The following is a 25554-nucleotide window of genomic DNA, read 5'->3' as shown; positions in this document are numbered from 1 at the left end:
CAAGCGTTTGATGTCACTGCATCCAACGAGCATACCTTGTATCAAACTTAAAAACATTACACATTAAGTTTATAAAATACCTTAATTTCGTCAGCTGTTTTCAAAGCAAGCAGCAGCATTTTACATTAATCTTTTTCTGTTTTTGCCATTATTGACATGAAAACTTGAAATGTTCTCTTTGTGTGATGGAGTGAAGTATGATTGACTAGAACTCATAATACTTTTTGCTGTTTGATATTTGTTGATATTTTTTTTTTTCTCCTACTTGTAATTTGAAATATTGTATTGCTCTTGAAGTCGGACATCCGACCTGTGAGCTCGGGGAAGATTGATCAACCCCGACTTCAGCGTGATACATAATTTGATGTCACTGCTTCCAACGAGCATAGTGTGGAGCTACGTTGTGGAAACTTAAAAACATTACACAAGTTAATAAAATGATACCTTAATTTTTGCTTTCCATCAACTGTTTTAAAAATGTACAGCAGCATTTTATGATTTTTTTTTCTGTTTTTGGCATAACTTTTAAAAAGATTTGTAAAAAAAATGTAAAAAGTGACTTGATAATGAACTGGAACTGGGACTGGAATGCCGCGGCTCTGTTTAAAATCTTGTAAATAGCACAAATAAATAAATAGAACAAATATACAAATTAAACAATGTTTATGTTTTTTTTAAGTTTTTAGGTGTTCAGGTACAGAAACTGAACAATAAAATGTAAAATATCATTGCATAGTCTTCACTGTATAAATTAAAAAAAGCGATTAATTCTTGTTAAAACTACAAAGTAATTTAGTGAAGAGCAGTTACTGATTTTCTCTCTCTTTTATTTTCTCGGATTAACATTAAAGACAATGCTGCATTAAGAGACAATATAATGATACACATCCGATTTCTTTCTCAACCGTTCACTTAAGGCATAACTGACAGTTTTTTGAGGATACTCGCCAAGACAGATATTTCAACATAATTGTGTATGTATTTGTCCGTTGAAGTGCAAGATGAGGCAAAACTCCATTCGGTGTGAGACACGGCTCTCTGTGTGCATGCTATGCACACAGAACACGGTGTGCGAGCACTGAATTAAGTTATTTTGTGTCTTTTTGTGCTTTAACGTTTACATTTGTGAGGTTTATTTGTTTGTTCAAGCGCAAAGACACGTGAAAGAGAACTTAATTTTGTGTCAGTGTCTTGTGCTTCAATGCTATAAAATTTCTTGAATGTTTAAATTAGCAAGGTTTAAAAACAAATTGTTAGCTTTCATGACAAATTATAAGCTTTCGTGATAATGTGCAGCAGTGGCCCTTCAACTGTCCTGAATGTCTGTCATGCTGGCCTTGGGCAGTCAGTTGAAATCACCAGGGGCCCCTCCCCCTCCCACAGCCATGGGCCCCTATAATCATCACTACTTTCACCCCATTAGCGACAGCCCTATCCATGCATATAAATAAGAGGTTGCTTTTTATATTTAGTGAACTTGAGGGAGAAGCAGGAACAGAGTTGGTAAAAATGAATAGAAGCTAAAGCAAAAGTAGCGATTAATCTATTAGATTATCTATTAGAAATGCAAGTTTAATGTGATTATCAAATTAATTTCTGTGAGTTTTCTCTGAGCACATGCTCTACTTATGTGTATGGTTTTTGATATGAACAGATGTAAATATGATAATTTATATTCACTATATTCACTGTTTCACTATTTACAGTTTAAACCTTGAATATTTCAAATTCTGAATTGAGGTTTAGTGCAGCTTCTGTCCACTGGTACATAAAAAGCCTGTGGAAAACACTGGAGTTTTGCGCACCTTTGGTGGAGTAAACCGCAACACCATAATCGTAACATCGTAGGGTAACACCATATTTGGACATTATTGTACATAATGTTGTGTATTTATTTACTTTTTGGCTGCATCTGACATGCTTGCTACTATATAGTAGACACAACTGAGTTTGGAGGATGTATTCCAATGAATCAAGACACGTCTGAATCCAGAGATGCCTTCATCTGATAAATTTTTGAAGGCAGCACAGATGTATCATTCACTGCCTTTGATATCCCACAATCCTGTGCCATCTATTCAGATAAGCCAAATAATAAAGATGCAGTGTAAATGTACTGTATGTGTCTGACCAAGTTTTTCCACTTCTGATGTTATTCCTAGAAACTACTATTATAGTAATTAAATATTCGGTTGTTTATCAATAGTTTGCTCTATTTTGAAACCATTACACTGCCTTTAGAAGCCCATCCAAAATCAGTTTCATGAGGTGCCTTTGTGCACAAACGCTACCTGTAAAATCATCGCCTGATGAAGCAGCAGGGCAACAAATCAACAGTCTAAGATTTCAGACACAGCCAACTGACTCTGGTAGGTCACATGCCAATGACATGACAAATGTAGTGTGTTCGCATTATATTCATACTATGCACATTCATAGAACATATCTTTTTTAACAGTTACAAAGTATTAATTTTTCAGAAGAAGTACCCAGTGTATGTGACTTTAAAAAGAGCAAAACTTTAGAGGATGATTTCTGCTCCCTGTGGAAAACAAACACTTTTAAAATAAAAATGACATGAAATTACCATTATAACTAGTAGATGGCTGAGGACCACTCAGCTAATTTGCCATAATTATTTTCACTTTTTGCTTATAAAATTATTATAACAAATTAGAGTACTTTTATTATACATAGGTATGAAGTATAGCAAATGCAAGACATGTCATTAAGATGAGCATTTTTTTTATTATTTATAAGTATCAAACAAATGCAATGGTTAGAAATTTGACATTCAAACTTTATATTAGGTAGCTTATCACAAACAGCAGCCAGTCAGCAAACAATGAGCAAACATTCTTATTAATTATTCAACATTACAAGTTTTCAAAATGACACAAACTTTTCTTATTAAATACTTTGCTTCTAATGCTGTCATAGATACATTTATTTTTATGTGTATTTTAAAGATGATGTCATTTAAATATGTAATATTTAGTGTCTTTTATGTTAAACAGTGATTCAAATAATTGTATTTTATAATATATGTGATCCCATGAACTTTAAATTCATCAGATTGGTTTTATTTTAGAGTGAAAAGAAGAAATGAGATTACAGTCCTGTCGAGTGTGAACTTCGTCTATACATTGAAGACTTGAGACTGACTGCTTTAAGTTTCAATGAAGAACTTGTATTCTTAGCTCTCACTGTATGATTCAATATGATTACTTCATTCAGTTGATATATTTTACAGTTTGTCAGTTGATATAAAGATGGACTTGCAATAAGTTTAGCACATTTTGAAGTTATGGAATTTTTTGTGCTCCCTTTGCTGTAGAGTATTAGCCCACTCAAATACAGTGTGTTGTTTGTAATCTCGTATATGTGTGTGTGTGTGTGTGTGTGTGTGTGTGTATATATATATATATATATATACACACACACAGTATATATATATAGGATAGTCAGTATCTGTAAATAGGACCATAATAATTTTATAATTATTAAATGAATCATGTTGATTAGCCCTGTAAAATCTACTTTGTTTTTATTTTAGACATACTGGAGGTCATTTATTTATGACGCATCGCATCAAAAGCACATAGGCCTAGACCTTAGACCAACACAAGTAAACGGATGCCCCATTTTTTTCTGATGTAGCCTACTCTTGCGTGTAGCTTCCAACCATAGTAATTAAAAAAGGGTTCAGAGGCTGACAACAACGCAAGACAAATGGACAAATGCCCCCCATTAAGAAATGCTGATCTAAATCCTTAATTGCTAAATATTATCATTTGGTGGTTTGAGTACCATATTTATTATTTTTGATTAAAATCTATATTTAATAAAAAATACAACTTTTGCTGGGTTATTTAATGCTCATCTACCAGGTAAATTGAATTACTCCCTCCAGGAGCAATCATGCTAGCAATGTGCATGCAAGTACGGAGGACACAGAATTTTCCAGTGCATCATTTAAATAGGTGAAAATAAATAAAATGTTTGGCACATTTATTGAAAAATAGCGCATGCAGTTTTTAAAGAAATTATTTAAAGTAAATTCTAGGACACTGAAATTTTGTCAGTTACACATTTCTGATAAATTTGTGATTTGGTAGCACACTTGTTTTGTCCGAAGTTGGAGTGCATCAGCAATAGAGAAAACTTTCCATCACATTTTATCTCTGTCATGTGAATATGGTCATTATGTCATTTTGGGATATTGAAAGAACATTCGCTTTGGATTTGACTATAGTTTTGGCAATACTGTAAAAGACAATGCATGAAAAGCTGCCAGAGATGTATGGATAAAAACTATTGTTTCAGTTTACTGGACCACTTCAGCAGAAGTCATACTGCTTGATCATCAGCTTTTGGCATTTGAATAACAACAAAATGTAGGCCCCTGGTTTTTGTATAAAAACCACCACCAAAGGCCATCAAAGTACAGCTGGTACAGTGAGCTGAAGCACTGAGATAAACAACCCTCTACCATCATGGGCAAGGTAATTTGTTTGAAATAAGTATGCTTTATATTTAATTGAAAACTTTGGGTTCATTGCATCCAGTTTGTATTTACTTAAAGCGATAGTTCACCCAAAAATGAAAATTCTGTCATCATTTACTTACCCTCAAGTTGTTCCAAACCTGTACAAGTTTCTTCAGCTGAACACAAGATATTATGAAGTATGTTGGTAACAGCAAACAGTAGCCATTAACTTCCATAGTGTTCTATTCCACACTATGGAAGTCAATGGATACCATTTGGTTACTGTTTGGAAATTTTATTTTTGGGTGAATTACCACTTTTACTCTTTTAATGGCTAAAAAAAACATGATGCAATTCAGATCTAAAAGGCAATTATTATTATTTTTTTTAAATCACCTGAATTTTCAATCCCATCAACAGATCATCTTCTACGAGGACAGGAACTTCCAGGGCCGCAGCTATGACTGCATGAGCGACTGCTCTGATATCTCCTCTTACCTGAGCCGCGTTGGTTCAATCAGGGTGGAGAGTGGTTGTTTCATGGTCTATGAGCGCAACAGCTACATGGGGAACCAGTTCTTCCTGAGGAGGGGCGAGTACCATGATATGCAGCGCATGATGAGCATGGGCATGATGTTTGACACTATCAGATCCTGCCGCATGATTCCTCCAGTACGGCTCTCACTTTGTTTACAGTATTGTGTAGATTTAGTAATGCACACTTTTTTTAATGATATTATACTATACTGAGAAACTGCTAAATAATATTATTTAATGAATCTTTCTTTGTTTTACAGTACAGGGGTTCCTACAGAATGAGGATCTACGAGAGGGACAACTTCGGAGGACAGATGCACGAGGTGATGGATGACTGTGACAACATCATGGAACGTTACCGTATGTCTGACTGGCAGTCTTGTCATTTGATGGACGGCCACTGGCTCTTCTATGAGCAGGAGCACTACAGAGGCAGAATGTGGTACTTCAGGCCTGGAGAGTACAGGAGCTTCAGAGATATGGGATACAGCAACATGAGATTCATGAGCATGAGGCGTATCACTGATCTGTGTTAAACTGCTAGAATATAGAAGGAATTAAAGTGTTATTTTCAGAACTAGATTTGGTGTCTATTGTTTTATTGGCTAATTTTTCTGAAATAATTCAATACTTTATTTTTTTCCCTAGATTTAATACTTTTTTTTTAACATAAAGAATTCACTTAAATTTGTTAGACTAAAAAAAAATTGTAATTTAAAATAATTTAGTTTTGCATGACTGTTTTCCACCCTCTCTCTGAGCTTTAAAATTAAACAAGCCATTTTTTTGCTTCAGTGCCTTTAGTTTAAGAGATTTAGACATTCACATTTGGAAAAAGAAGCAGTGCTTTTCCTGGGTTACGGGTTTGCTGTCAGATCCAACAGGACCAACCATTTCAGAACATCATAATAATATGGTAACCAGTGTTAAATCTTCTTCATTCAAAGCTTTGTAACATATAATCATCTCATGTAATTATTAACTATTAACCCAAATAATGTGAAATAACATAATCAAAATTTATCAAAGTAGCATTGTGCAAGTTTGAAAGTTGAGACATCCCACATAAATGGTTGGTCTACAGGGGACAGATTTGGCGTTCTGCAGGCATTTTGCTCATCCCTAAGTTTTGATCATTCATTCTTATTTCACTGACTTTGTATTGTAATTATAGTCAATATCATTCTATTAATGATCAGGCAAGTTTAAGATATGATGGTGGCCGACGGTGAGCATGAAGTGGTGGTCCGATATTTGGAAATCTAGGCCACATCTTTTCACTTAAAGGGTTATTTCACCCAAAAATGAAAATTAGCCTTTGATTTACTCACCCTTGAGGCATCTTAGGTGTATATGACTTTCTTCTTTCAGACAAATCCAATCAGAGTTATATTAAAAATTGTCCTGCCACTTTCAAGCATTAGTGGGTGGGTGTTCAAGCAGCCTGAGATCCGTGTAGCTATCGTTGGATCATCTGCTTGAAATGAAAGATAGAGCTGAGTGTCATCAGCATAGCAATGGTAGGAGAAGCCATGTGCCTGTATGATGGGACCCAGAGGAGGGGTCCAAGAACTGATCCCTGAGGAACCCCAGTGACCAGCTGATGTGCTTTGGATACCGCCCCTCCCCAGGCCACCCTGAAAGACCTACAAGTGAGATAGGATTCAAACCAGCGAAGTGGCATTCCTGTGATGCCCAGTGAAGAGAGGGCAGACATGAGGATCTGATGATTGACAGTGTCAAAAGCAGCAGATAGATCCATCAGAATAAGAACTGATGATTTGGAATCAGCTTTTGCAATCCGCAGGGCTTCCGTGACTGACAGTAGTGCAGTCTCAGTTGAATGGCCACTCCTGAAAACTGAATGGAAACCTGAATGGCAAGAATGGATTCCCATCAGTCAGGATTTGGGCCAGAAACTAATATCCAATATTATTTTTTTCTCCAATAAAAGCCATTAAAACTTATTCTTATCATTGTTTTTCAGTATACCATAGAAACATGTGGAAAAATAATCTACAAATACTGAAGCAGCAAAACACAAAATTTATGTCACTGCCAAAACTTTTGGCCATGATTGTACAGTACCTTATGCATAAGAATAGCAGGTGAATATATCCAAATTGACTTACAAAAGCAGTTAGTCAAAGCCAACAATATTCTTAATATACAATGACAGGTTTATTAGACTACTACTTTAGATCTACTAGGGATGAGAAGAAATGAGGAGAAGAGAAAGGTTTATTTTGTGTGTGTGTTTGATTGCATTAAGTTATGCATGCATACATACAGGTTTTTAAATAAATTATTTTTTTAATTTATTTATTTTTGTAAAATGTAACAAAAAGTGTTATCCATTAAAATTGCAAAATAAGGTTTTCACAACAGAGATTGACTCTGTACTTATGACTCATTAGACCCATGTTGACTACTCCCTCTGGTGTTCAAACATTTGTTGCTCAAAGACATGGAAAAGCTCTGCTTGTTATATCATGATCCATTTTTGCATATCCACAATGTTAATTAGGATGGTTTCTCTTTTTCTGAATTATGATATATTATGGCACTATGTATTGTTACAGTTCTTGTTTTTTTTTTAACACTTTACATTTCAGGAAATCAAGATAATGAAACAAAGGGGAAGATGTGTTTTTAATGTAATGATCCACCACAATACTGTGTCTACTAATACTTTTTTCAGCAGCATTCTCAGATACATAGTTAAGGACTATGATTTCATGTTGACGTACCATGTTTTAAAACAGGTACTTAAACTTGGACTGATTGGCAGTGTCAATGTTGGTTACGCTTATGGGTCTGTCACGTGATGAACGAATGTCTCGATAAACCCGAAGACTCAAGAGATGAACTAATCAATTCTCTTTCCAGCTCAGACTGCATTGACTGAAACAGGTGAACTACATTCAATTACCACTAGTAAATGGATGCAGAGAAGTGCTTAGAGGCTTATTAGCCATTTCCACTCCTTAATATATATATATTTTTTGTATTTATTCAAATAGACATTATGAATGACAGCAATAAAAATAAATTTTATCTGCATCTCAACTACCTAGACAGCACAAGTACATCTGTAAGACGTCTGCTAAGAATCTGGGAAACATCTGCTGTGTAATTTGATAAACGTCTCAGAAGCAGTTTTACATGCATTCTAATGTCTATTTGACATCTGACAGGAAATGTCTTAGAGGCGTATTGCAGATGAGCAAATACTCTAAAAAACACATCTTGCATATTTAAATGCAGACATCAAATAGACATCTCAGAGATTGAGTACATGGGCGATTAGGGGGAGTGCTTTACTGTCACGTGCTGGTACCACATTCTGTAGAACTTAATGGCAATAAACTTAATGAACATCAGTAAAGTTTTGGTCATCATTTAGATGAGGTCCGCTACACTTATGAAAGTTACAAAATTTACTTAGTCAAGAATAGTGTGCGATCTTTTGTCTTTTGTTATTTGATTAGTATTAAAGTGCAGACAGCAGCGCTAGGATTATGCAAGGCATCAGTGCCTTCACACAGTTAATTAATAAACCATCGGTTTGTTATATCAGACTTTTCCCTTATATAGCTGATATACTGATGGTTGTAAATTGAGGGAAAAATTGGCCTATAAATATCGGCGGCTGATACATCGGTGCATCCCTACTTATAGTTACTTTAGATAAAACATCTAACAAAGAATGCATGACTGCACTGTTGCTGTCAGTGACAATGAAAGACCCCTTAGCCCCCTCAGCCTTCTTCTCAGTTATTGTTTCCATTTATCTAAAGCTTTCATGTTCCCCTGTAGCTTGCCTTTGTGTCCTTGGTTTTGTTGTAGAGGAGTTGTTTTGGATGTGTTGCTTTAAAAAATTGCTGTAAATAATGTAGCAATTCGGTTTGTAACCTTCTGCTTTATTTGATCATGAATGAGATATGAGAACAGGCTGTTTTAAGTGTTCAACACACCCAGATACCCCAATGTAAAGTTTACATTTATTTTTTTTGATGTGTAAACAAAAACGTTTCTTGACGTCAAATATAGGCAGAGTGAAAGTACATTCTGACAAAACATAACAAAAGTGTTAAAGTACAATAGAATAGGCAGCAGCTAATGGTTAAAGAGTCAGACTTGTAACCCGAAGGTCGCAGGTTGGAGTCTCAGTGCCGGCAGGAGTTGTAGGTGAGGGGAGTGAAAGAACAGCGCTCTCTTCCACCCTCAATACCCATAGCTGAAGTGCCCTTGAGCAAGGCTCCCAAGGCGCTGGAGCAAAATGGCTGCCCACTGCTCCGGGTGTGTGTTCACAGTGTGTGTGTTCTCTACTCACTGCTGTGTGTGTGCACACTTGGATGGTTTAAATGCAGAGCACCAATTCCGAGTATGGGTTACCTACATACTACATACCATAAAGTAGATTGGAGTAAGAACCAACTGTCACTGTTTTCCAAAACTGACTGCCGTAAATGTTTCCATTTATTTTCCAATAGTAATAGTAGAAAAGAAAAAGCACTTTGCATACTTTGCATGCCCTTTCAGTTTCACAAGGTTTAATGCATCTAATAGAACTAAACTCTTGAGCTCATGGCACACCAGTCACTGTACCTCCTGTATTTTCCAGGTCTCAGGAGGTTTTGTCTGCCTCCTCTGTAATTAGGTGTGCTCGTAGTAAAAGATCCAGTATCACATCTTGAACATTGCAAGAATGGATATCATTGGTAATGTGAATCGACCCAAATCTTATGATTGAAGGGGTACCTGAAACTCCATCATCTGACCACCAAAGTCCTGGACGTTCATAGAATCATCATTTTGTTAGTAGGATCCCTGGTACTACGGGTTGAATAAAACACATTTAACTAAACATCACAGGAATCTGTAATGCTGAAAGACTTGTAGATCAAGCATACTGTAAGATTTGCATTTGTAAGTAAAAAGGGGAGGGCTCACTTGGGTTGGGATCATTCGACAGGATCTGTGACAAAATCATTGAAACCCATCCACCATTGGTAGTCAGCATATTCTCCTTGGGTGCTGAAAGAAGTACTTGTATAACCCATTAAAGTGTGGCCAGCTCATATACCATCCAGTTTTTCCACTTTCAATCCGTCAATCCGAATAGAGTTACAGCGTGCGAATGAGAGTACAGGTCATCTCACAACGCTAGCGTGGTGCACTCATGGAGGCGGAGCGGCCCTGAGAAGTTCTTGTCTTCATAGAAAATGAGATCTGTAACAGAGGTTTTTGTGTTGTTTTATTTCTTATTGTATTTTATGTGCCTCCGGCAATTTTCACACACAAATGACACCCCTCCCCTTCCAGAAGTTGTGCAGATGACAGTTTAGATAAAAGGGGTCATAGTGATGCTCTTTTAAAGATCATTATTCTGTGTATTGGTTTGTTGTAACAGAAACAAAAGTGTTAAAGTACAATAGAATAGGCAGCAGCTAATGGCTCAGTGCCGGCAGGAGTTGTAGGTGGGGGGAGTGAATGAACAGCGCTCTCTTCCACTCTTAATATTCATAGCTGAAGTGCCCTTGAGCAAGGCTCCCAAGGCGCTGGAGCAAAATGGCTGCCCACTGCTCCGGGTGTGTGTTCACAGTGTGGTGTGTTCTCTACTCACTGCTTTGTGTGTGCACACTTGGATGGTTTAAATGCAGAGCACCAATTCCGAGTATGGGTTACCTACATACTACATACCATAAAGTAGATTGGAGTAAGAACCAACTGTCACTGTTTTCCAAAAACTGACTGCCGTAAATGTTTCATTTATTTTCCAATAGTAATAGTAGAAAAGAAAAAGCACTTTGCATACTTTGCATGCCTTTCAGTTTCACAAGGTAATACATCTAATAGAACTAACTCTTGAGCTCATGGCACACCAGTCACTGTACCTCCTGTATTTTCCAGGTCTCAGGAGGTTTTGTCTGCCTCTGTAATTAGGGTGCTCGTACAACATCCAGTATCCATCTTGAACATTGCAAGAATGGATATCATTGTAATGGAATCGATCATGAAGTGAACTCCATCATCTGACCACCAAAGTCTGGACGTTCATAGATCATCATTTTGTAGGATCCCTGGTACTACGGGTTGAAAACACATTTAACTAAACATCACAGGAATCTGTAATGCTGAAAGACTTGTAGATCAAGCATACTGTAAGATTTGCATTTGTAAGTAAACGGGGAGGGCTCACTTGGGGTATCATTCGACAGGATCTGACAAAATCATTGAAACCCATCCACCATTGGTAGTCAGCATATTCTCCTTGGTGCAGAAAGTACTAGTAACCCATAAAGTGTGGCCACTCATATACCATCCAGTTTCCACTTTCAATCCGAATAGAGTTACAGCGTCTGAAATGAGAGTACAGGTCAGCACAGTCTCTAGTGCACTCATAGGAGTGGCCCTGAAAGTTCTTGTCTTCATAGAAAATGATCTGTAACAGAGGTTTTTGTTGTTTTATTTCTTATTGTATGTTATGCATTCACACACAAATGACAACCCTCCCCTTCCAGAAGTTGTGCAGATGACAGTTTATTAAAGGGGTCATATGATGCTCTTTTAAAGATCATTATTCTGTGTATTTGGTGTAACAGAATATGTTGCCATGCTTTAATGTTAAAAAAAAAAACACATTATTTTTCAAATACTGTACATTATTCTAGGTCCTCTATGCCCCGCCTCTCTCAAACGCCTTGTTTTCTACAAAGTCCCTCCTTCTGACAAGCACAGTCTGCTCTGATTGGCCAACTGACCCAGTGCATTGTGATTGGCCAAACACCGCAAGCACTCGTTGGAAATGTAACGCCCTTTTCCATAATCGCAAGCTTCATCTTTCAAAATAAATGTAAAGACAGTTAATAATATCCTTAGTTTTACCGTCAGTTCAAGCCCAAAAGGGGAAAAGAGTCGCATGACAGACACAGTGAAGAAGCTCCTATTTGTTTGCAGTACACAAGCCACAGACGGTTAAGACAGCTGACTCCACTGTGACCCTGTCTCTCTCTCTCTCTCTCTCTCTCTCTCTCTCTCACACACACACACACACACACACACAATGCACAAAACTCTGCATTTGAACAGTCAATAGCAAATACTTAAACTAATAACAAAACATACTTACAGTAGCTGATTCAGAAGTTCCAGATTGCATCATATGACCCCTTTAATCATACAAATATTCAATGAGACAAAGATTAGACAAAGCCTCACCTTTCCCATTGTGTTTAATCAGTGTTGTCCACTGAGGACTACTGGTATCCTTTTATATACTTTTGGAAAAGAGACATTGTCAATGACCTCAATTAACTTCAGATGTCAGCTTTTTGCTTTATTGAAAGAACAGTCAGCTGCTTAACAACAATAGGAGTTTGTATAATTTGGCGGCAGACCAAATTATTATTTTTTTGCTGTCTTGTGGATGATAACAGTGTTGCTTATTAACCCATTGTGTTCATGAATGTTTGAATAAATGCCAAATGATCCTAAAGTGTTTAAAAGACTCGACATGAGACACTCTTAACGCTTTTAAAGAATTACGGAATACACGAGACAGGAAATTTGAACCCTGATCTGTTTGAACAGCCTTCGGTAACCCAAAAGTTGTATAAAAATTTGTATGGGCTTTTTTAAATTAAAAATTAAATTAAATTTATGCATTTAGCAGACGCTTTTATCCAAAGCGACTTACAGTGCATTCAGGCTATCAATTTTATAGGACAGAGAGGGGCAGGTGGCACCTGATTTGGTTTTCCGCCAACCTGGCAAATGTGGCAGGTTTTACAATACTTGGCGACATCAGATTTTAACCCTGGCCAAAATAAATGCTGGAGCACTCTATTATAGGTCTTATTAATTCCAAGGTGTCCAGACCAAGGATGACCGTGAGCCAAGCTTAACACAGGCTGCCAGAATTTCGAAGGAATGACAATCTGATGCACCACATTCCATTCATCTTTCATCATTCATAAAACTGTTGATTAAGTGGTGAAAATGAAATCTTCTCACCACTCATATGACACTTCTCTAGGGTCGGATCGTTTTTCTGCGCATCACTCAAGGCCAGGGGCGTAGCAACCGGGGGGGACACATCCCCCGCACTTTTAGAAACAGGTGATTCTGACCCCTGCTATTTATTTATTTATTTATTGGATCCAGTGTGAATATTTCCGGCAGTGTTCTCTGATTTGTTACTTAGATTTGAGTGAACTAACATTCAGCCAATCACAGAGTGAATCATCTCTTGGGCGCGTCTGCTATGAGCTTCTAATCTCTTGTTGCTGTTGTGAATTTTCGTTCATTCATTCACTTTGCTATTAGGCCGTCTGGGATAAAATGCACCCCAGGAAAAAGCAAAGGACGATTACATCCTTTTTTCAAACACACACTGTAAGTATTTTACAGTATACTTACATATACTTAATAAAGAATGTTCTAAACTAATGTTTAGTGTTATAGAGAATTTTTTTTATTGAGCCTTTAGAACTCTAGTACCAGGAGTCCATGATACGCCTCATGCTCATGAATCTCATGCCACCCATATTACTGAAGCTCCTGTACTCTCCAGGCCTGAAGTACCACATCCTGCCTCTGTAGTGGGGCTGCTCATACATGAGCCAGTGGCCATCCATCACATGGCAGGACTGGCAGTGAGACATGCGATAACGGTCCATGATGCTGTCACAGTCATCCATCATCTCGTACATCTGACCCATGAAGTTCTCCCTCTCGTAAATCCTCATTCTGTAGGATCCCCTGTACTGTAGTAAAGAAGTTGTCAATGGGTGATCTAGTTTTAGTAGTTTATAGTAACTATTCTGAATTTGGATAAAAAAATAAAATGAAGTTAATTTATTACAAATACAAAATGTTTGTGGAACTTACCATGGGGATCATACGGCAGGACCTAATGCAGTCATTCATTCCAAACATAGACATGTAATCGGCATAGTCTCCCCTCCTAAAGAAATACTGATTTCCCATGTAGTTGGGGCGATCATACATCATCCAGCATCCACTCTCCACTTTGCAAGAGTGACAGCGGCTCATGTAGGAGGAGAAGTCACCACAGTCGCTCATACACTCATAAGAGCGACCCTGGAAGTTTCTGTCCTCATAGAAGATGACCTAAGGCAAACATAAAATATTCAGCATGACTAAATTTCTGTTTATCAACAATAAATTAAACAGTACCCAACATGATATCCAATTGAATCTTCTAAAAACAATTTGTTGTATTGACATTGCAGGGTTTTCTTTTGTATCAGTTTGAGAAGAAAAGCAATCAGTTATCAGAAAAGCAAAAAATCGTGTAGTTTAGTAAGATTTTGAGAATGTGTTATTCTATGATCTTGGCTTACCTTTCCGTGCATGGTTGCAGTTTTGGTTATTCCAAATTCACTACTGTTATGACAGCCTGCTGCCTTATTTATACTATATGGACTCTGAAAGAATTTGTATTCCTATTGTTTAAAAAGGCCTTAGTCAGCTGCATGGTGTAGTGAGTTGTACAGTTTGCTACTACAGACCTGAAAGGGTTATTATTTCAAGCCTTGTGGTGGAGAATATTAGAAATTTCTGCTTGTAAAGCAGTTCCAGTGGTAAGACCACACTCTAAACAGCCAAAATACAGGTTATACTAAATATGTTTTAGTAACCTGGGCCTGTATAGGAAGTTAAAAAAAACTGTATTTTTATTATGTTTCTTTTTATTGTCAACTTTAATATATATATATATATATATGCTTGTTTCAGTGTTAAGAACAGAGTGACTCTTGCTAGCACTCACAGCAGATATTGATATTCTGATTTTGCAGTTATAAAAATGGCTCTCAATCAAATGTTTAATAATTGTTAAGAGTTTTTAACTTTTATAAAGTGGAACAATTGATAATTTGTGGTTTTGGGAATTGATTGTTGATGGTTATCTTGTTTTTAAAAAAGGATGTGGAAGATAGTGAAAGAGCAGAGAATGCCTTTAACAGTTTGCAAGCACTGTTGATCTTGTAGTATGACCCACTGGATGTAATATATGGAGAAACCCAAGAAGGCACATGTACAAGCCTATCTAAAGTGTGCCAATGAACATCTAAATGATTTCGAGAAGGATTGAGAGAAAGTGCTGTGATCAGATGAGACCGTAATTGAGCTCTTTGGCATCAACTCAACTCACCGTGTTTGGAGGGAGAGAAATGCTGACTATAATCTCAAGAACACCATCCCTACAGTCAAGCACAGAGGTGGAAACATTATGCTTTGGGGCTGTTTCTCTGCTAAGGGTTCAGGACGACTTCACCAAATTGAGGGGCTGTTGGATGGGGCCACGTACCGTAAAATCCTGGATGAGAAGCTCCTTCCCTCAGCCAGAATACTGAAGATGGTTCATGGATGGGTCTTCCAGCATGACAATGACCCAAAACATACCGCCAAGGCAGCAAAGGAGTGTCTCAAGAAGCACATTAAGGTCAAGGTCAAGTAGTCTAGCCAGTCTCCAGACATTAATCCAATAAAAAAAAAAATATGTGGAGGGAGCTAAAACTTTGAGCTGCTAAGTGACAGCCAAGAAAACTTAAGGATTTAGAGAGGATCTGTAAAGAGGAGTGGACCAAATCCCTCCTGAGATGTTGGCAAAAATAGTGAGCAAATACAAGAAATGTCTCTTTGTGTCACGGAAAACAGGCTGGATTCAGTAGCGGATTACACAGAGCTTTTATTTAAGCAGATGAGACAGAGCAGGTAAATGATCATTCCACAGTCAGCTCGTATGGAGGAGGGATGCCGTCACCCGATCGAGAGAGGAAGAGGGCAGCGGCTACTGACATCAGCCGAAACAAGACCGGAGAGGCGAGGCCGGTGGGTCAGATCGCTAACCCGAGCGACTGCTTGCTCGACAGCTGGGACCAGGGTAATTATGAGAGCCGGAGGACTTCTAGGAAACTGTGTTCACGTGAAAGGAGGTACAGATTAACAGCTACGAGCACTGGAGCCTGATGACAAACCACGACAAGGTGAGTATACTGACCAACTAGGAGATCGAAACTATCGGTACGAGTAACAACAGTCTGACAAAAGACAGAGAAACACAGGAAACTATAAAGGGAAGATATTAGAGGTAACAGGGACCAGGTGGCAAACAATCTAGGTAACAAGCGGAGAAACAAGGAGGGCGGGGAATCAATCAAACACACGCGGTGAGCTGTCAAACCATCCAAACTCACAACACACACACAAAACACTCAACCACAACCCAAAAGACAGGTGATTAGCCCAGAGACCCGACACTTTGCTTGCCTATAGGGATTTATCCACCAAGTACTAAGTCATGTTCAAGTCAATTTATAACCTTTGCATAATGTGTTTTTTTTTTCTGGATAATTTTAGCTGATATTCTGTCTCTATCTGTTAAAATAAACCTACCATAAAATTATAGACCCTTCATTTATAAGTAAACTTACAAAATCAGCCGGGGTCAAATAGTTATTTTCCACACTGTGTGTGTGTGTGTGTGTGTATATATATATATATATTTTGTTTTAATTTTGATGATTAGAGCTTACAGCTCATGAAAGTCAAAAATCCAGTATCTCAAAATATTAGAATATTTATATTTGAGTTTCATTAAATGACCATCCCTACACAATAAATTCCGGGTGTCTTTTGTTCTTTGAAACCACAATTATGGGGAAGACTGCTGACTTGACAATTGTCACAAGTTGGTCAGGCTCATCACAGCGCACTCCCTCACCTGAGTATTAATCACCAGCACCTGTTCACGATTCAATCACCAATTTCCCCAGCACTATATAAGCATACACCTCAGTTACTCTCATCATCTGATCTTGTGACTTCTCAGCAGAACATTCCTCTGTCAAAGTTACTTGTGTTGACGCCTCCAAAATTTTTCTCTTGTGCTTACCTCCTCTCCAGCGATCCTCCGTCATCTTCAAGTGGCTCCAGCAATTCTCCTGTGCAACGATCCCCTGATACCTCCATTACCCACCATCACTGAGGTGTGTGCTCACTCCTGGAAACTCTGGTCACCGCATCCGGCAAGAGTACATCCTGATTTCAAGCTCTCTCATCCTCCATCCACCTGCAACTCACCCTCTGTCTCCTCTTACTGGTTTCAATAAAATCCAGTATTCCACTAACCCTCTGTCGCCAGTCCGTTTGTTACAACAATGGCCCAGAAGACGATAATTGACACCCTCCAGAAAGAGTAAGTCACAGAAGGTCATTATTGAAAGGGATGGCTGTTCACAGAGTGCTGTATCAAAGCATATTAAATGCAAAGTTGACTGGAAGAAAGAAAATGGGTAGGAAAAGGTGCACAAGAAACAGGGATGACCATAAGCTTGAGAATACTGTCAAGCAATGCGATTCAAACACTTGGGAGAGCTTCACAAGTAGTGGACTGACACTGGAGTCAGTGCATCGAGAGTATCGACTGTAAGGAAAACCGATCAATTTAGCTCAAAGGGAATCATTTATGATTTTATAGGGAATTTGGACAGGATCACGGTTTTATGGCTGATCAACTGAATCGGCCAGCGATTCACTGAACAGGCCAAACAACATCAACTTTGCATTGATATTAATATCCAAAATATAGTGAAAGTACAGTAACAAGATCGGCAGTTTGAGACATTAACTTGTAAGCACAAAACACAAGATACTTTTTTTTTTCAATATAAATAATACAAATTAACACACCGATTCACACAAGTTGCAGAAAGAGAGAAAGTGAGGAAAGAATGAGTTTGAGAGAGTGAAAATGTGAAATCCCAAGTTTATAGCAATATCTGCACTTGCATAGACCTGAACAACCATCAATCATTTAATTAAACCTCACATTGAGTTCCTCAATGAGGTTAAAATGTATATTAAATGCACCAGTTCAACTAGGATCTGGAGGTACTTGCATTGCTTGTTTATGGGGTTCCCTTGTCCTCCTTGCAGAAAGGGGTTTCCCAAGTTTGTTGATTGGCTGAAAGTCCAGTAGTTGTTCAAAGTGGCTTCTTGGGAAAGCCAATGGTTGAGCATTGGCTGAAGATGTGGAGTTGTGGGCTGGTTGAAGTTTTGAGGCTAAAAGCATTATTTGATGGTATCCTGAGTTTTTAAACTGGGCTGTTGGAAACATCCCAAATGGTGTCTTGACCAATTAGACATTGTCTTTGCTCGGGGTGTTGCTATGTTACTCCTCCCAATACATAAATCAACATGCTATCTTGTCAGTCACATGGTCCAAATTTTCCCGCTCTTGTAGAGTATAATTTGGACATAATTTCTATAACCAGAATATAATATATTTTAAGTATTGATTGATAGAAATGTTAAAAGCATAAATTTTCAAACACATACATACCCAACATGAATATAAACCTATAAACTATTCAATAGTTATTCAAAAGACATACATAATGAATGATTAGGACATGATAGTCAAATGTGTGGGTTACATACATAATATGGAGTTATGCACAGACATGATTAGTTGCTCATAATCATTTTAGCATCATTTAGGTGCTAATATACATATGAAGGCAGTTTCTGTGCCAGTCTGTGAACGTGGGGACATGTTCTGTGAACGTGAGAATGTGCTTTGTGAGGAACAAAAGGTCGAAAGGTCTAGAAGGCCTGGTCTTTGTCCTGGGTGGGGGAAACCAATCCAAGGAAGTCTTTAGCTCATCATTTCTATCACAGATTTACATGTGACAGTCATGCTGTTCATTTCTTTGACCATTAATCTTGGTTACTTGCCCCAATATGACTAACTTGGAATTTTCTATAAATGTGTTCTTTTGTTTAATGTTGAAAGCTGTTTGAAGCTGCTAATTCGTTAGGCTCACTTCAGACTCATGGCGCCAGGGTATCATGGACAGATTTATGATGTTGTCTTGTTATCCTGGGCCTCTTTGTGGAATTTGGCTCTTTGGGTTGTTGTAACACCAATCTGATTGAATCTTAAATTGTCTGATTCCCTCTGATACCCTGCACCACCATCAGACGTCTTCAGGAAAAAGGGCTACCAAGCCACTTCTGAAACAACATCAGAAGCATCTTACCTGGACTAAGCAAAAAAAAAAAAACTATTAAAAAAAAACTGTTGCTCAGTGGTCCAAAGTCCTCTTTTCAAATAAAAGTAAATATATATATATAGGGGCTGGCAAAACAGCACCGACCCGAAGGTCCTTGAGTTGGGATTCACACTCAGGATGCCCATTGCACAACAGCGCTGTATGTTGACGTGCTGCCCAGAAGGCTGTTGACACCGACATAACCTTGAACTCTTTATCATGTTCCTCAAACCATTCCTGAACAATGTGTGCAGTGTGCATTGTCCTGCTGAAAGAGACCACTTCCACTAGGGAACACCATTGTCATGAAGGGGTCTACTTGGTCTACGACAGTGTTTAGTTAAGTAATGTGTCAAATTTATGTCCGCATAAATGTCCAAATTTATGTCCACCGGCTTGTCGTCGTCCCACAGTGCATCCTGGAGCCTTCACTTTCTCAGGTAAATTACATAAACGTACATGGCCATCCACATGATGTAAAAGGAAACAAGACTCATCAGACTTGAGAAAGCCTTGTTATGTTAGAGATACATGCGCATCGCTGACCCCATACGTCATCAGCCCGGAACTGCTTCGGTGTACAACTGTTGGAGGAAGCTGCATTAAAGTGATTATTAAGTTTTGAATATGGATATTTTTCTTACAAAAAATGCATCGATTTGCCACAGGAGGCCTTTGTTCACCCCCTGGGACACTTTTTTTTTTTGTATGGATGGGCACTTTTTATTTATCTTCTTTTGGACTGATGCATGCAACACCCGCTGAATGGCATTAAACAGCTTGAAAGATCAAATACGATTTTTAATATAACGCCGACTGGATTCGTCTGAAAGAAGAAAGTCATATACAACTAGCATGCCTCTGGGGTGAGTAAAACAGCCTAATTTTCATTTCTGGGTGAACTAACCCTTTAAAATGGTCTTTTCTGTTTTGTGTTTCTTTTTCAAAACTGCGTCACAGCATTTGCTGCTGAATCAATACAGAAGCATCCATTTCGATACACGTATCAGCAAGGAGCACAGCCCTATTTAAAGCCTTGTTCCGTGTGCCCCTTTTATACTTTTATACAACTGCCCCTCCAAAAATCTCTGCATGGCCCTGCAGCTCATGCCACAGAAACAAAGCCCAGGTCTGCATTTGTATGACACATCTGGTACAAGTCAATGTTTTTTTTTTTTTGTGTGTGTGTGTGTGTGTGTGTGTGGCAACCAACAGCATTCAGCAGATACTGTTTGATAGAGCTTGGCTTGGATAATAGTTGAAATATTCCTTTTAATTATTCTATATAAAATGATTATCCACCCCACAATATTACCGAACTGATGTGTCACATGCAGAACATTATGGACATTGACTGTTCTGCAGTATGTATGCAAATTGATTGTGTGCGATGTGCTCTGAGGTGGTTTCAATGAAATTACCTATAATTGTTGCCTACTAAGTAATGGGGAACTGTGCTTGAATTGCTTCAACTTTGCACACTTAAATAATTGATTATTCATTATGTTATTTACTTTTACGTAAATATGTAATTTACTAGTTCTGTTATGTATAAAAATACAATTTTATTTATCTAAAAAAAAATAAAAAATAAATAAATGGTCTGACCCACATTGAGTGAAGATTAGATTGGAACTTGATTGGAAGAACATTGACGGAAGTTGTAAGTGATTTGTTCAGAAGTATTTTATTGTCAAGAAACAATTTTCTCACTTTAATACAATTTACTTTTTAATAGAAGGAATCATTGATGCGCCTCGTGCTCATGAATCTCATGCCACCCATATCTCTGAAGCTCCTGTACTCTCCAGGCCTGAAGTACCACATCCTGCCTCTGTAGTGGGGCTGCTCATACATGAGCCAGTGGCCGTCCATCACATGACAAGACTGGCAGTGAGACATGTGGTAACGGTCCATGATGTTGTCACAGTCATCCATCATCTCGTACATCTGGCCCATGAAGTTCTCTCTTTCATAGATCCTCATTCTGAAGGATCCCTTGTGCTGAAAATATATAAACAGAAATGTAAATGTTGTGCTAAAATGTTGTGAGAGCATGAATGAATGAATGAATGAATGAACAAGGCATTTATATAGTGCTTTTTTATGTATTGCTGTACACCCAAAGCACTTTACAATCATATGTGGGGGGAGGGTCTCTCCTCAACCACCACCAGTGTGCAGCATTCACCTGGATGATGCGACAGCAGCCACAGTACAACGGTGCCAGTGCGCTCACCACACACCAGCTACAGGTGGTGAGAAAGGAGTGATAGAGCCAATCAAGTGGATGGGGATTATAAGGAGGCCATTGAAGGAATTTGGCCAGGACACCGGGGTTACACCTCTACTCTTTACTAGAAGAGCATTTAGCAACCAGTTCTGTGGCAAGTCAAGTATGTATTATTTTCTTACCATAGGGATCATACGGCAAGATCTGATGCAGTCGCTCATGCCAAACATAGACATGTAATCAGCATAGTCTCCCCTCCTGAAGAAATACTGATTTCCCATGTAGTTGGGACGGTCGTACATCATGAAGCAGCCACTTTCCACTTTGCAAGAGTGGCAGCGACTCAAGTAAGGAGACATGTCAGCACAGTCACCCATACATTCATAAGAGCGACCCTGGAAGTTCCTGTCCTCGTAGAAGACGGCCTGACGAGATTAAACGTGGTTACAAAGAATTTTAGGTATGCATTCTTAGGTATGCATATTGCATTCTACTAGACTGAGAGAAAGGGATGTCATTACTTACCCTGCACATGCTCATGCCTGCTGTAGTCATTTTTTTTTAATTATTTGATACTCTTCCGTTTACACTGCTCTCTCGTCCTGTCAGGTCTCACCCTTACTTTTATACCCGGGCGAATTGAATAAAACTGTGTGCTTGCTATTGAGATTGAAGACAACCTCCTGACTCAGCAGATCAGCGTGGAAGCATTCAGAGTGCATTCATTGTGGTCCATTTTGACATAACCTACAGGTCGTATACGCTTTCCACAATAATGTTTTCAGACATTTTGAAATACACATTTTTTTCAAAGTCTTTCTTTTTGTAAAAAACATTGTTGATCAAAATTGATCTGTTAAAACAGGGTCTGTTTATATAGCTACTGCATTACTATTGACTTTTAAATCTGTTGTGTGGTTAGACTTTTAATCCCTTAATAATGCTTTAAATATTAAATGTAAACATTATTATTAGCACTAGAAAAAAAAAAAAAACCTTATTATAATTTTTCTGTTTGGAGTTTGTTTGAACATATCATAAACATAGCTCTCAGTCAAAAATCACTGATTTACCCTTTCCCCATATTTTTAATTTTAAGTGAAATACTGCTTGGGTGTATGTATGTAACTTGTAGGTATATGGTATGTATGTATATATATATATATATATATATATATATATATATATATATATATATATATATATATATATATATATATATATTAGGGCTGTCAAATGATTAATCACGATTAATCGCATCCAAAATAAAAGTTTTGTTTACATAATTTATGTGTGTATACTGTGTATATTTATTATGTATATATAAATACACACACATGCATGTATATATTTAAGAAGAATATGTTATGTTTATATATTAAATATATTTATATATAATATAAAATATAAGAATATAAAATATATAAATGTATATACATGTAAATATTTTCCAAATATATAATTTTATGTGTGTGTATTTATATATACATAATAAATATACCCTGTACACATACATATATTATGTAAACAAAACTTTTATTTTGGATGTGATTAATCGTGATTAATCATTTGACAGCCTAAAAATATATATATATATATATATATATATATATATATATATATATATATATATATATATATATATATATATATATATATATATATATATATATATATCACTGTTGATCTTGTAATATGACCCACTGGATGTAGTATACAAAGAAACCCAAGAAGGCACATGTACAGCCCTATCTGAGGTTTGCCAATGAACATCTATATGATTCAGATTAGGATTGAGAAAGTGCTGTGATCAGATGAGACCAAAATTGAGCTCTTTGGCATCAACTCAACTTACCTTGTCTGAAGGGAGAGAAATGACCATGGATGGGTCTTCCAGCATGACAATGACCCAAAACATACAGCCAAGGCAGCAAAGGAGTGTCTCAAGAAGAAGCACATTAAGGTCAAGGAGTAGTCTAGCCAGTCTCCAGACATTAATCCAATAAAAAATATGTGGAGGGAGCTGAAACTTTGAGCTGCTAAGTGACAGCCAGGACAATTTAAGGATTTAGAGAGGATCTGTAAAGAGGAGTGGACCAAATCCCTCCAGACTCTTGTCAAGGAAAGGAAATGAGAGCCCATTTTTATCCATACCTGAATTAGCCAATAATCTTGTCAAGTTGATCTAGGAGCTCTGGCGAGATGAACACAGTTATTTTTCACTTAATAAAAATGGCAAATGGATATATGGATTGGAAGACGAGGAACTCCTCAAATAATTTTGGAATGATAATTAGTCACTTGGTTGTTTGCTTTTTAAACACGAAAGAAACACCAAGATACAAACCACTCTATTGGCTACTTAAGACTGATAAACCGGGAGACTCCATTATATTGACATATAACAAAAGCTATTCAGCTTTCAATGGGTCTCTATACCATGCTGCTTTATCAGGAGTTTTCACAATAGGAAGCACATATTCTTTAGGTTTGGGCAGGTTTAAATGTAAGGGTAAACATAAACAGAGTGTTATCATACCAGTATAGAAGTGCTCCAAGAGGACAGTCACTACCATCATGGGCAGAGTAAGTACCACTGCTAATTAAAAATAAAAACAATAGTACATCTTTAAGATGCTGATTCACTCCTTTTAAATGTCTTGTTACTTCTTCTATGTTCCAAAACAGATCATCTTTTATGAGGACAGGAACTTCCAGGGTCGCTCTTATGAATGTATGTGTGACTGTCCTCCTACATGAGCCGCTGTCACTCTTGCAGAATAGAGAGCGGATGCTGGATGATGTATGATAATACTAACTACATGGAAAATCAGTATTTCTTTATAAGGGGTGACTAGGCTGACTACATGTCTATGTTTGGCATAAATGACTGTATTAGATCTTGCTGAATAATCTCTATGGTAAGAAATTAATGCATACAACTTTATTCCCCATAGATCTATTCACTAAATGCTCTTATAACAATTTAGCATGAACTGTACATTTCTATTCATTCTATGCAGCACATGGGATCCTTCAGAATGAGGATCTACGAGAGAGAGCACTTCATGGGTCAGATGCACAAGATGATGGATGACTGTGACAGCATCATGGACTGTTATCGCATGTCTCGCTGCCAGTCTTGTCACGTGATGGATGGCCACTGGCTCTTCTATGAGCAGCCCCACTACAGAGGCAGGATGTGATACTTCAGGCCTGGAGAGTACAGGAGCTTCAGTAATATGGGTGGCATGAGATTCATGAGCATGAGGCGCATCAATGATTCTTATTTTTAAAATGTAGATTGCACAATTTATTTTTAAATTATTATTATTATTATTATTTTTATTTTTTTTTAGAAAAAGGTGGTACTAAAATAAAGTACAGTTCAGCCAGTCTCAAAATTTAAGGTGTACTCAGTAGTTTATTTTCTTTATTAAAATGGAGATTATTTTTTTTTCTTTTATTTTTTTTTTAACAAAACCAAAAGGCTTTTTTGTTAATGGACCTGATGGGGGCTTCCATGTTGAATTCACACAATTAGCAACTTATTGCACTGCAATTTGACAGAACTGTTAACAGTAATAACAAAACAACATTAAAGGGTTACTCCACTGCAAAATGAAAATTTTGTCATTAATTACTTACCCCCATGTCGTTCCAAACACGTAAAAGCTTTGTTCATCCTCGGAACTGTTCCATAGACTGCCAAATAAATAACAGTGTCAAGGTCCAGGAAAGTATGAAAAGCATCATCAGAATAGTCCATCTGCCATTAGTGATTCAACTGTAGCATTATGAAGCAACAAGAATACTTTTTGTACACGAAGAAAACAAAAATAACGACTTTATTCAACAATTCTGCTGGCACAGAAGAGCATAAGCTAGGTACTATCCTAGGTACTACCTAAAGTCCAGAATTTTGTGACCTTAGGGAGCATGTTGGATTGTAGCGTGGTAGAAAACTGTAGGTACGCTGGAACTAACCCATTAAGGGCCTTATAGGTAGGCAATAATATTTTGTAACTGATACAGAACTTAATAGGTTGCCAGTGCAGAGACTGTAAAATTGGGGTAATATGATCATATTTTCTTGACCTGGTAAGGACTCTAGCCACTGAATTCTGGACTACCTGTAGCTTGTTTATTGAAGATGCAAGACAACCAGCTAGAAGTGCATTACAATTGTCCAGTCTAGAGGTCATGAA

The 25554-nt window shown here is 37.5% G+C and overlaps 3 protein-coding genes, 1 long non-coding RNA gene and 2 pseudogenes across 5 annotated transcripts in view; 3 read left to right on the top strand and 3 right to left on the bottom strand.

Annotated features, from left to right (window-relative positions):
• Positions 1-4395: 4395 nt before the first annotated feature.
• Positions 4396-5608, top strand: LOC109097130 (gamma-crystallin M1-like). The gene is made up of 3 exons (XM_019110800.2): positions 4396-4505; positions 4910-5161; positions 5287-5608. Exons 1-3 carry the CDS (start codon positions 4497-4499, stop codon positions 5560-5562), a joined length of 537 nt encoding a protein of 178 aa, XP_018966345.2. The 5' UTR covers positions 4396-4496; the 3' UTR covers positions 5563-5608.
• A 5087-nt stretch (positions 5609-10695) lies between these two features.
• Positions 10696-12259, bottom strand: LOC109083786 (annotated as a pseudogene).
• Positions 12260-13487: 1228 nt separating this feature from the next.
• LOC109112458 (gamma-crystallin M2-like) overlaps positions 13488-25554 on the bottom strand; it is a 28818-nt gene continuing 16751 nt past the window's right edge. The window contains exons 1-3 of one of the 2 annotated variants that reach the window (XM_019098529.2): positions 14398-14467; positions 13922-14164; positions 13488-13797 (exon numbers count right to left, since the gene is read on the bottom strand). In XM_019098529.2, coding sequence (XP_018954074.2) covers positions 13525-13797; positions 13922-14164; positions 14398-14409 — 528 coding nt within the window. In that variant the 5' untranslated portion in view covers positions 14410-14467 and the 3' untranslated portion in view covers positions 13488-13524. Of the gene's footprint in view, positions 13798-13921; positions 14165-14397; positions 14468-25554 lie in introns of those variants that run through there. The other variant, XM_042731313.1, reaches the window with a different exon arrangement.
• On the top strand, positions 15802-17719 carry LOC122138494. The gene is made up of 2 exons (XR_006155620.1): positions 15802-16044; positions 16964-17719. It is a non-coding gene; the product is annotated as an uncharacterized LOC122138494 (long non-coding RNA).
• On the bottom strand, positions 20782-21947 carry LOC109055333 (gamma-crystallin M2-like). Its single transcript, XM_019072560.2, has 3 exons — positions 21872-21947; positions 21529-21771; positions 20782-21117 (listed from the first exon to the last, which is right to left on the bottom strand). Exons 1-3 carry the CDS (start codon positions 21899-21901, stop codon positions 20845-20847), a joined length of 546 nt encoding a protein of 181 aa, XP_018928105.1. The 5' UTR covers positions 21902-21947; the 3' UTR covers positions 20782-20844.
• Positions 23924-24657, top strand: LOC109055334 (annotated as a pseudogene).

Source organism: Cyprinus carpio, chromosome B9, assembly GCF_018340385.1.
Source record: "Cyprinus carpio isolate SPL01 chromosome B9, ASM1834038v1, whole genome shotgun sequence".
NCBI classification, from domain to species: domain Eukaryota; kingdom Metazoa; phylum Chordata; class Actinopteri; order Cypriniformes; family Cyprinidae; genus Cyprinus; species Cyprinus carpio.
This window is presented reverse-complemented; position numbering and strand designations above follow the sequence as displayed.

Bases quoted from the DNA above. Each gene is read 5' to 3' on its own strand.
- LOC109097130 (XM_019110800.2), top strand. The intron at 5,162-5,286 runs GTACGGCTCTCA...TTTGTTTTACAG, and splicing joins CCTGCCGCATGATTCCTCCA to TACAGGGGTTCCTACAGAAT.
- LOC109055333 (XM_019072560.2), bottom strand. From the start codon at position 21,901: ATGACTACAGCAGGCATGAGCATGTGCAGG. The intron at 21,772-21,871 runs GTAAGTAATGAC...TAATCTCGTCAG, and splicing joins CAGGCATGAGCATGTGCAGG to GCCGTCTTCTACGAGGACAG. The intron at 21,118-21,528 runs GTAAGAAAATAA...ATATATTTTCAG, and splicing joins CTTGCCGTATGATCCCTATG to CACAAGGGATCCTTCAGAAT.